General features: G+C 34.7%; 1 protein-coding gene across 1 annotated transcript; it reads right to left on the bottom strand.

Annotated features, from left to right (window-relative positions):
• Nucleotides 1-1,860: 1,860 nt before the first annotated feature.
• LOC120343956 (integrin alpha-D-like) lies at nucleotides 1,861-8,569 on the bottom strand. The gene is made up of 9 exons (XM_039413009.2): nucleotides 8,272-8,569; nucleotides 7,635-7,714; nucleotides 7,062-7,255; nucleotides 6,346-6,553; nucleotides 5,778-5,923; nucleotides 5,411-5,533; nucleotides 4,996-5,132; nucleotides 3,322-3,518; nucleotides 1,861-2,326 (listed from the first exon to the last, which is right to left on the bottom strand). Exons 1-9 carry the CDS (start codon nucleotides 8,514-8,516, stop codon nucleotides 2,196-2,198), a joined length of 1,461 nt encoding a protein of 486 aa, XP_039268943.2. The 5' UTR covers nucleotides 8,517-8,569; the 3' UTR covers nucleotides 1,861-2,195.
• Nucleotides 8,570-11,366: the final 2,797 nt, after the last annotated feature.

The raw sequence follows: 11,366 nt of genomic DNA, 5'->3' as shown, positions 1-11,366 counted from the left end.
ATAAGCAAACCGGTACGTAACATTATGTTCTTAATTTTATATTACCACGAGATAATCAACAAACAGATACCACTATGTTTTTAATGTCGCTTTGTTATCCTGTATGTCTGCCAGTTGTTGGATATTTCCACAATATCGGACGATGACGACATATTTGTATCATTTCAATTCGACCAAAGTTTAAAAAAGCGCTGGTGCGTATAGAATGTTACGTTAGGATTTGGTAATGATAGTCAGTTATCTAAATTCTAAACTACATCAATAAAATGAAAATCAATTTCCCACCCGACAAGATTTACAATACTCTTACAATTTTAGGAAAATTCTAGTCGATATTATTCAATAGGTAATGTCGTTAACTAAATAATAGATGACTCTTTCAATTAAAAAAAACTTCTGAAAATGATTTGGAGGACAACAATATGTGGCCAATAATTATTGACCTAAAGTTGTTATATTGGACAAATCTAATGTGCTGGAATGCGCAATTACTACTACAGATTTTACCGAACTTCTCTCGTGATTCAATACCAGTGATACTATATATATTTTTGCGATAAAATCAATCATATTTATATAGTTATATAACAGATGACTGATAGTTATATCAAACAATAACTGGAAGGTGCGACCAAAAATATGCAAACTATGAACAAAAGAATCAATGCTATGCTAAGATTCAGTTAGATGAGTCATTCTCTCCAGATTGATTTGACGTCAAATTAAGGCTAATTATTTTCATATACGTATTAAAAAAGCGAACGCATTTCATGCGTAGTATAATCACTTCGCTGAAATAATGAGATTATAATATCTACATAATGAAAATATTGTATATGTTTATCTGCGAGTAACGTGACCTGAAATTGGTCCCATCTCTGTTAGCAAATTTAGAACTATGCTTACGTGATTAATTAGAGGTCGTCAGGTCAACTCAGTGTCCTGATAGGCCATCACACTTTCATAGTATAGCAATGTTTGGAACAATATTGAAGTGCCCTCATTACGATATTCTTTAATAATATAGATTCAATGCACTGTTGTATACTGTGCACGGAAATGACGTTTGTTTTCTATATCCTTTCTGTATCTTATATCAAAACAGTAAGTAGGATGTACATCCTTTGACCGCCACACAGCTACAGGTCGTGAACACATAGTTTTGTCGTATTATGAAGGCAATATCTTAGCTAATTGTCGGATTAAATACGGTTTATGTCTGACGGAAAATTAATAACAATATAATTTAACTGCTGTTTATGATGTGCCTGAACAAATTACTGAATATAGAAACTAAAAGTACATTATCTTTGGCTCAGAATGTATTTTTTTACTATGCGTATAAACTCGTCGTATTACCTGATATCTGATGGAATATCAAGTGATATCCCTAATGTATAAAAGTCTAAAGATTTCTACTAGATAGCGACAAGGTACTCGATGTATGCGAGTCGCAAAAAAGCTAGATAGTTTTCCATTTACAGTACAGAGATGAATGTACATGTTCATAAATCAAGAAAGATAGACATGCCATACAATGACTTAAGAGACACGACAAGCATTTAATTGAGTATAATTTCAGAGCTTGGAATCCCCCATGAAACTCTGCTTTTGGCTACGCTCCGCCACCGAATGGATTTTTGTACTGAATAAACGATACTCCCGTAGTATGTGCAACAAGATGGCGGACACCGGAACGTAGTATGTGTATCAGGTTAGGGTTAGGCCATACTTTCAGGTACGAATACTACCAGAAGTCACTTAGCTATTCCCCGAACTCGTAATAGAACGTAAGTAAGGAAAATTGGAATAAAATTACCGCCTAACCCTAACCTGGTACACATACTATATTCAGGTGTCCGCCATCTTGTTGCACATACTACGGGACCGCCGAATAAACTATACGAAAAAGTCTATAACACAAAAATATCGCCTATGTTCCCAACCCACTTGCCTTCTTTAATACATATACCGCAATGAAATGTATAAAACCGGCAGGCTTATTTATAACCGTACTGAATATAGCCTAAACGTATACGCCTTTAACATCTACCGCCTATACGTCACGAGCGCCTACGACCATTAAGCGAACATGATGCTGCTCATACGATCACACACTAACACTCCCACTCATATTATTTTAACCTAGTAAAGAGCGCATCTCACTCTTCCACACCATACTGGATAAAACAGAACTACACATTCTCACCACAATTCGTTATAGTATATTTTATAGTACAATGAATATTTCGACTTGCCTTAGTAAGTACGGAGGAAAAACCCGCTTCGCAGTGGATTAATTCATTCGTTCTGTTCGTAGGCTCACCTGAAAATTTAAAATGAGCAAATTTGATTATGCGGAAGTAGATGAGGAAATTACCACGAAGAAGAGGCTGGCATGCGTGATTAGTATCAATATTATAAACAATATATATAATCTTTATTAATTGTGTCATACTAAAGGCTGGCATATGATGGCTATTTGAAGGCTTTATATATAATTATATATAAGGCGAATTACGCTGTATATGGCTGTCTATTTGTTTGAAGTGACTGTGTGAAAGGGCAAACATCAACTTTCGAGGGAGTTTTGCCTACCTCGCGTTTCTAATTTTTAAATTTTAAAGGCTTATTATTCATTTTACGTTCATATTTATATTTGTAAATAAACCTTGTTACATGAAATAGTCTGTGATATTTACTGATCCGTTTTGTAAAGTGTAATGCCTGGATGTTTATGGTGATTTTCGCTAAATTTTGAATAAGAATTTACCAAATTTTGAATGTAAATTTACTGGTTACCTTTAGTAAATATATATCACAAAAGATTGCGATAAAATTTTTTTTAAATTATTTGTGATATCCGGTAAAATTTACGAGTGAATTTTGGGCGCTTCAAAAGTGTATGTACCAATATGGAGGTACCTAATTTTGCTCGCCTACTTTACATCAAGTTGTATAAAGGGACTGAAACCTATGGGCAAGGGATATATTCACTTGGATAACACAGACAGTCCTCGAACTCGTAATATAACTAAAACAGGAAAAATCGGAATAAAATAAACAGCAATATGTAATGCGAGGCGATTGGCGATTATAGGTATTAGTCTGCGACCTTAAAAAGCCAGTAATCGATACCACTTTTTCATTACCAGTTTTCATGTATTCATTCAAGCACTTTCTAGTTATTACGATTAAAATTAGATAATGATTTTCAGATTTACTTTTACTGAGCCGATCATCAGTTACTATGCTAAAACTTCAATAGTTAAATCATTGTAAATTGTTGTCTAACACCAGTTATCAAGCACGTGAACATACCCTCCAGTGATTGAGTAATACTCTGTTGAAGTCCTTTGACAATATTGTCCAATGCACTAAATTTTGCTACCTCAAACACTCTACTTTTTGTTCCAGCTATCAGAAGCAGTTCAGTCGGGTCAAATGCATGTCCAACACCAACAGCATAAGAAATTACACCTTCCTCAGCTGCAAAACGAGCACTATATGGCAACAATCTGTTAAAATGGAATACTCAAAATGATTATTTTTGACAATGTTAACTATCGAGTGAGATATTTAGAGTTCTAAATTCCAAAAGTTATTTAACTAGACTACACTCTATCCCTGACCTTGGTAAAGTATGGCCCGTGGGTCAAATCCGGCGCGTTGGGGGATTCAATCTGGCCCGTTTTGTTAACGTTCCCATGAACGCTCTCTCAACGTTCTTTTTTGATCATAGTTTACGCATTATTGTCATGTAACTTAGTGTATCGTTTACCGATGGTTTTGAATAATCTGTTGCATTCCTTTTCTGAACCCTAATTCTTGAAGATTGATAGCTAAATTATTACGTCACACTTACATGGCCCGCCAGTCTAGGTGGGCAATATTTTTGTCCCCTGGTTCAAAAACCTTGCCAAACCCTGCTTTATCCGAACCAGGTTAGTTAAATAACTTGACTTGACTCATGCAACGAATGGTATCCTGAGTAGGGCCGTGACCCATCCCAATGACATTTCTCGTGGTGACTACCCCGACTAAGATTTTGAGCTGGGCTTTTTAGAGTCAGAGTCATCTCTTCCCAACTCCGATCACTTCCTCTTTTACCCATTTCCGAAAATATCGACTCTATATAAAACATCTGGATTCATATTAGTTTGTTATACCGACACCACATTTTAGCCGGGAAACTTGATACTGGCAAGCTTTATGTGTTTTAGTTGGGAATCTCGACTCTTACTCCCAATTTAGGAAGATTTGAAATTAGGCTTCAGAGAGAGAGAGAGAATATATTTGAAAAAAATATTTGAATCCTAAATTGACTCCTGAGTTCAGAAAATTTCAGAGGTATATATTAGCAAAATCAACTCCGACTATACATAGCGTACATACTATGAATGTTTCCCCGAGCATCGATTTCCTTGTTCATCTCCGTAACAATTGCAAATCAGCAATAACGTTATAATGATGTAACAATTGGAATATATGCCGCCGCTTACTATACTTCTTTCGCTCGGACAAATATTCAAGCCTAGTTGTAAACATTGCCTCTTTTTGGTAGTTTTGCGTGTTATTCGTCTGTTTTTGGTTATTTATCCAAAATATTGTTGTAAATCAAATAACCTAATTGTCATTATGTCTCACGACCTTTAGTTTAGTTACAATAATCAAAAATTGATACCGCAAACGCTGCGATAGATTAGTCTAAAATTAGCTATCAGTACCTATAAGCGGCACGTGGTTTATTGCTTTGAATGAAAATGATAGTTTTTAACATGTGAGCCAATTTGTAAGAGCCAACTCTCCAAAACACTCGAAAATCAGTGTTGAAGATTTTGCACAATGATGTGAGAATCTTTCAGGGGTCAAGGGTCGGAGCGTCCAATAAAGAGAATTTTATAAATCCCAGTAATCCCGTAATACGTGTCTACATGGGGTAGCAGGCATATTCGTGGTAGAGTATGATAAAAACAAAATTGTGATATATCTTACTCTCCATCAGTAGACTTTCCATCGGTGAGCAAGATCATGACTCTACCAGCCTCCGGATATCTGTTATTAGATCCATTGAAATCATACAATACTGTCTTATTAATTGCGTGTGCTGTGTACGTTGATGATCTTTGATACTGAAGTGAAACGTTTGGATAATTGTAAAAGTACAACTAGTGAAAATGGAATACCACATATACACATCCATTATGTATTTACTATAAAATTGACTATAATCAAAAAAAGGAGCACTCAGATACACGTGACAGAAAATCATAAAAATTACACTTACGGTTAAATACTTTCATGAGTTACATGACGAAAAAGTTTGGTACATACTTGATTACAAATTAACTATTTTTAGCGTACTGCCATATGACATGATTATGCTGTAACGTTTCAGTTCCCCCCATACCTTTATGTTGTTGACCGCGTTGTCAAAGGCAGTTTCGTTTCTGTACTGGCCCAGTCCAATTTCTGTTTTTATCAAACGTTGGTTGTTTAAATCATCCATTGGGCTCCAATGAGAATACTGAACCTGTAGGATAATAATGGGGTGAGTGAGAACGTCTTAAATTTTTTTAGATTCCGCCTACTTTGCTGATTTCCCGTATATTTGTTTGTTTTGCCTTCTATTTCACCTTTGTTTTGTTGTAACGGAAAATCAAAAAAAACTTACTTACTTGTAAGCAATATGACCGTACATCTAGGTGCACTGAACCCTTTTATTGCTGACTATAATAAATGCATCTTCATTGCCACCAAGTGACCAAAAAACTTACGACGCCTATTCTGACTGGTTCGGATATGTCGAATCCCTTTGAAACGTTTTTAATCCAGTCAAGCATGAGAGCAAAATTATCATCTTTTATTGATGCTGAGCCATCGATAACAAACATCAGGTCAATGTCAGTAAATGAATCACATCCTGAGAAAAGAAATATTATTTAATATTGGTAGAATTGGGATGTTTACATCATAAAGTAAAGTTTGTCTTATCATAATTAGCCATGATTCGCGGAATCACATTTTAGAACATATCGAACTACAGATAAAAAAATCATTCATCAACGTAGAATCAAAAATTTTCTAAATATAAGTTTTGAAACTGACGGGTATTTACTTATGGATTTATTACTGTTTTCGAATCCCTCCTTTTTGTCAAAGATTGGTATCGAATTCTATTTGTCAGAATAAATCAAATATATCTAGAATTTCAAGAAGTTTAGTTTGAAAGCACGTTTTCGCATTTCCTACTGGTAATCAAGTATTGAATTGAGATCGAGCAACCTTTGCAGCAAACAATAGTATTGATAAACCTTTATACAATATCTGATTTGATAATATCACCTGTTTGGCACGGACTTCTTATTTTCCATGTTGATTTTAGATTTTCTGTCTCATAAGTTTCATCTAACGATTTAGGAATCGATAAAGTTTCTTCAGATTTATGATGAAATGACGTGTTTCTTGTATTCGACGACAATCCCGACAGGAAACATCCGCCTTCCAGTTTGTAAGAATTTCCACAGCGATGCATATGTAGAGGTCTGCATATCTTAACAATTTAAAAAAAAACTTTTTTATTTTACTCAGTCTAGAAAGAAGTTATCGAAAGTGTCTAGCATAAATGAACAAAATGTAGTAAAGAGGAAAATTTACTAAGGGTAGTGAACGATTGGATACAAGGATGAAACGATTAGGAGATGGCATTAGAAGGAATCTTTATTAATTTATCCCCAAAACAAGAATAGCAGTATTCTCAGTGGAGTTTGTGTAACTGGCCAATTTCCAGCGATGTTTCAGCAAAAATAATATTCTGTTGCCACTTAAAAAGCAACTTAAAAAGACATTCTTATATAGAATTCAATTCCTAACACCAATCCCTATACAATCACTAAGATCACACAACCAATGAGATCGCATACCAAAGTAACACCAATATTTCTTTATATTCCATCAAAAAAATAAAAGAAAGAAACAAAAAGTCTTCTCCATTTTCAAACAATTCTCATGTAACTAAAATTGTTAGCTTATTGTAAACCCAAATAAAATAAGTACCGTACCGTATCGACCCAATTAGGCGTGTCAGATGGTACATCCAAAGCCATTCGCTGGGTAGATATTGACCACCCTGTTGCATCATTGGCGGTTTCTGAATAAAGATCTTGCTGTCGATAAGCTTTGGTAAATGCGGACACATGCGTGCAATTTACATAGGCAGGTACTCTGCCGTTCCTATCTCCTTCGAGTATGACAACTGCATAAAGAACACGTATAAAATAAGTTTAGTATTGCAGAATAGATAAAGGTGTTACATATAAGCAGGTTCGGATTGGTCATTAGACAAAGTAGGCGAAAGCCTTAAGGCCTGGCCATTCACTTTTGAACTATTATATTTAGGTCTTTATTAAATTGTGAAGGGATATTCCAGCATAAAACCGTTCAAAAAATTTTTGTGTTTTGGCAAGTTAGTGGTCACTCATGATTTTACTTTGTATTATTATCTTTCTTTTTTGGAATGGGTTCTTGTAATCGTTCCTTTTAGAATTATATTCAAAATGTAGCCGACAGTTTTATCGATGGGTAGTATATGTAGTGAAAAAGTTCTTGTTAGCAAATAAATATAACTAACTCACGACATTCATGAACTGTATTTCCGTTCGATAATGTATCACCGGTATATGATGGTTTCTCTTTTGGAGACCCAATTAATATTCTAAAAAAAATATTGACGTTTAACTTTATTTAAAACTCATTAACTAAATATTAATTGCATCAGTATTATCAAAAATAAGTGACACAAAAATGAACAGTTTTTTTGTATTTAAAGAGCTATTTGTCCATGCAATCAGTTTACAAAAGCTAGAGTCTGGAATATCAATTGAGTCAACTTTATCTGCTCGGATATGTTCTCCATCGATGAATATCGCCTCACACATCACATTGTAACCACGTGAATGGCTAAGTCACCTTCGCAATTCCCCAGATTTTCATGACATCGCTTTTGCTTCGAGTAATCCAGGTAAAGTGGGGTATTCCCTGTCCACCTCTTGGCCTCATTGGCTCTTCAATATCATCTCTATTTCTATTGGACGATGTTAATTGGATATTTTGCTGAACGGTACTCACCGTCTATTTTAGTGGTTTCAAAAATTCCCAATTTTTTATGATAGGTATTAGAACATTTGGTGTTGCTGCTCGTTAACTATAGTTTTGGTTCTCAGTGGCTCCCCTGCCCCAACTCGACATGACATTATATATATTCACATTTACCTTGAAAATGATTTGTTTTCTTTCTCTCTAAAGTAATCTCTGTTTAATGTAAAAGAATTTCCGAAGTAAGAAGAAACATTCTGGGTTGAATTTGATTTCAGCAGAATTGTATGATTCCATGAACAATCTATATTGTAACAGTTCACTTTCAATATAGAACATATTAAAGTTCCAAAGCATATTGTCCGCCATTTTAAAAAGGCAATTTTTGGTAATTCACAGTGATTGCTGATACACAGAGTCATAATCCAATGGTAAGAAGTATTCCCGATTTTCAGTACACACGGACGCACTCTAATTTACGCTATATATACAAAATGTACTTGAAATTATTGAAATTAGTATATTTCACAAAAATTAAATATACCGTATATACAATCGGCACTAGTGAGCAATATTTTATCACTTCATAAAATATGACAAATATACAGTTTAACTTTTTTTGTTTACTACTCTGGTAAAATTAAAAGTTCTTACATAATATTTGTCGCGACTGAAATCTGTACCTGTAATGATTTCGTACTTTTTACATATATGTTACGCGAAAACTAAATGTAAACGCATTTGCCTTTCACAGCCTACTCATCTGTAAAACGAGAGTTGTAATTCATTTTTCTTATTCAGAAAATATGTCAAGTTAAACACAGATGTAATCTAATATAACGGCCAAACGTAAATAAACAAACATGAATTTTCTAATTATTGAGTTTTCATAAATGTTGTAACACTAAGTCAGTAAGTAAATGACTTTTTAATTATAAATAATATAGGACAATTAATTTATTAGTAAGCATTTTTTCACATTGATTCCAGGGTACTCCCGCAGTATATATGTGAACCAAGATGGCGGACACCGGAACGTAGTATGTGTACCAGGTTAGAGTTAGGTCATAATTTTATTCCAATTTTCTTTATTTTAGTTCTATTACGCGTTTGGAGACTAGCCAAGTGACACCTGTAGTATTTGTACCTGAAATTTAGGGCCTAACCCTAACCTGGTACACATACTACGTTCCGGTGTCCGCCATCTTGGTTCACATACTTCGGGAGTACCGATTCCAGGAGAGTGTCAATAAGACAATTACTAATATTGCAAACTATGCCGTCCCCTCTCGAAGTTGTACACGTCGGCTATTGGAATAAATAACCTGGTAATCACTTAAAATTTATTGACTGAGACTTAGAAAACTTGGATCATTTTGAAAAGTAACCTCATTGTATATAACCAGACTTAATCACATGTTAATCATACCTACGCCGACTGAAATTAACAAATCAATGATAACACCAAGAAAATCGTTCCCCGTTGTAAACAAATTATACCACCCCAAGACACTTCTGACTAATAATTCCTCTCAGACACGCAACCAACTGATTTTACATTTGCATAAGCACGCTTGGAGTGCGGAAAGAGCGATTCCTTCATTTAAGTTTTCTAAACCTTGTTCAATTTATGAATAGGCTTATTGGCATATAAGATCCGACGCCAATGAGGTCATATATTTTCAATCGAGTCAATTTCACAAGCTTACGTGTCATTAATTATTAGTTATAATATGATCATACTTGATCATGGACATCACATAAGTAACATTGCGTTTGACAATGTAGAACGGAGGATCGGCTTTGGGTGAAATATATTTCGAAGTTTTAGTATTAAAAATATTCGTAGATCGTCTTAATTAGCTTTTATTGGTATTCTATTTTTCTCCCAATCATTTTCGTTTGATTTAGTCCTCTGCTGTGGGCAATAAAATCAAAAATAGAACGTCCAAATATGAACATAAATCTATTCAACAAAGGCAATAAATTGGCGGTTTATATTTCCCATTGAGAATGTTTTGTAATCAACGCCAATTTGGACACTTAAAGAACAGATTAAAATTGTTTTTGTCAGACATAAGTAGACCCAAAATTTGTGATGCAACACTTGAGGCGACTGGAATAAATTCTATCAAAATGGCATCGCATTTCGCATATATAGTTTGTGGCTACTGTAGCATCTTTGCCCAGCATCAAGGACTAAACACAACTGATTTGACGTGACTTTTCCTTGTATGGCATTATATTGGAGCATTGCCCTATTAACTTGTAATCAAATATGAGTTGTTGCTAAATATGCTTGAGTGACATGCGCTTTCCAAATAAAGCTGATGTAAAGTGTTTGCTAGAGTCAATTACATTATTAATTAATTCAAAAAGTACAACCTAGATTGTGAACCTCTCTTTCACACCTGCTAGTTAACTGGTTGGCCTACTCCAACAGTACAGGAAAAGTTTTCGTCAACTGGGGCAAGTGTGGTACAAGTTGGAAAAGTGTGCGCCAGATGTTCTAACAAAGGGATAAGTGAAGCACAACATGTTTTAGGAACCAAGATTCAACCATATCTGAGGTTCCTGACTCCGACAATCCCTCTACAGCTGTTTCGACACAGGCCGTGCAGTAACAATACACCCGATGACGATATCAAAAATGTTCTTAAAAGCACTTGTTATTTCAATGCCAAATTCGCTTTAGAAATCATCAGCATTGTATTTCCGGGAAAACAATGAACGCGAAGGTAGACATTCTCCATCTTCTCAATAAATTATGATTGATTTGCATCGTTATTTTGCATATAACTGCAATTTTGTATTTTATGTGAAACGAATGTCTTTTAATCACATCAGATTATGGCATCATGCCTTGTAAAACAATTGAATTCCAAAACAAGAAAACTGTTTTATTTTGTCAACAATATGAATTGATTGTATCTAATAATACACCAAGAAAACCATTCTGGTTTCCATTCGTGGTTAGCGACATGGATGCCATATGTTGCTTTCTCATGACAACGAAATATGTAGCATGACATCAAGTCCGTATATTATTCGATATTTGCACACTTGAATATGGCTTTAAGGTTCGTTAATGACACAATCGTATGGCTCCGTCAGCTGCTAAAATTCAATCCCCACAACACCCATTAGTGAAGGTCCCCGAACTTCAATCGTGTACCCCATTTTACAAGTTACGTTTTTTATGTTTTTGTTTTTTCCTCTTGGGAAGACTTTTATGTATATTTCCTATTTCTGGTATATATATGGAGTATTTA

Source organism: Styela clava, chromosome 5 (assembly GCF_964204865.1).
Source record: "Styela clava chromosome 5, kaStyClav1.hap1.2, whole genome shotgun sequence".
NCBI lineage: Eukaryota > Metazoa > Chordata > Ascidiacea > Stolidobranchia > Styelidae > Styela > Styela clava.
The sequence above is the reverse complement of the archived record's forward strand: the minus strand, read 5'-3'. Positions and strand labels throughout refer to the sequence as shown.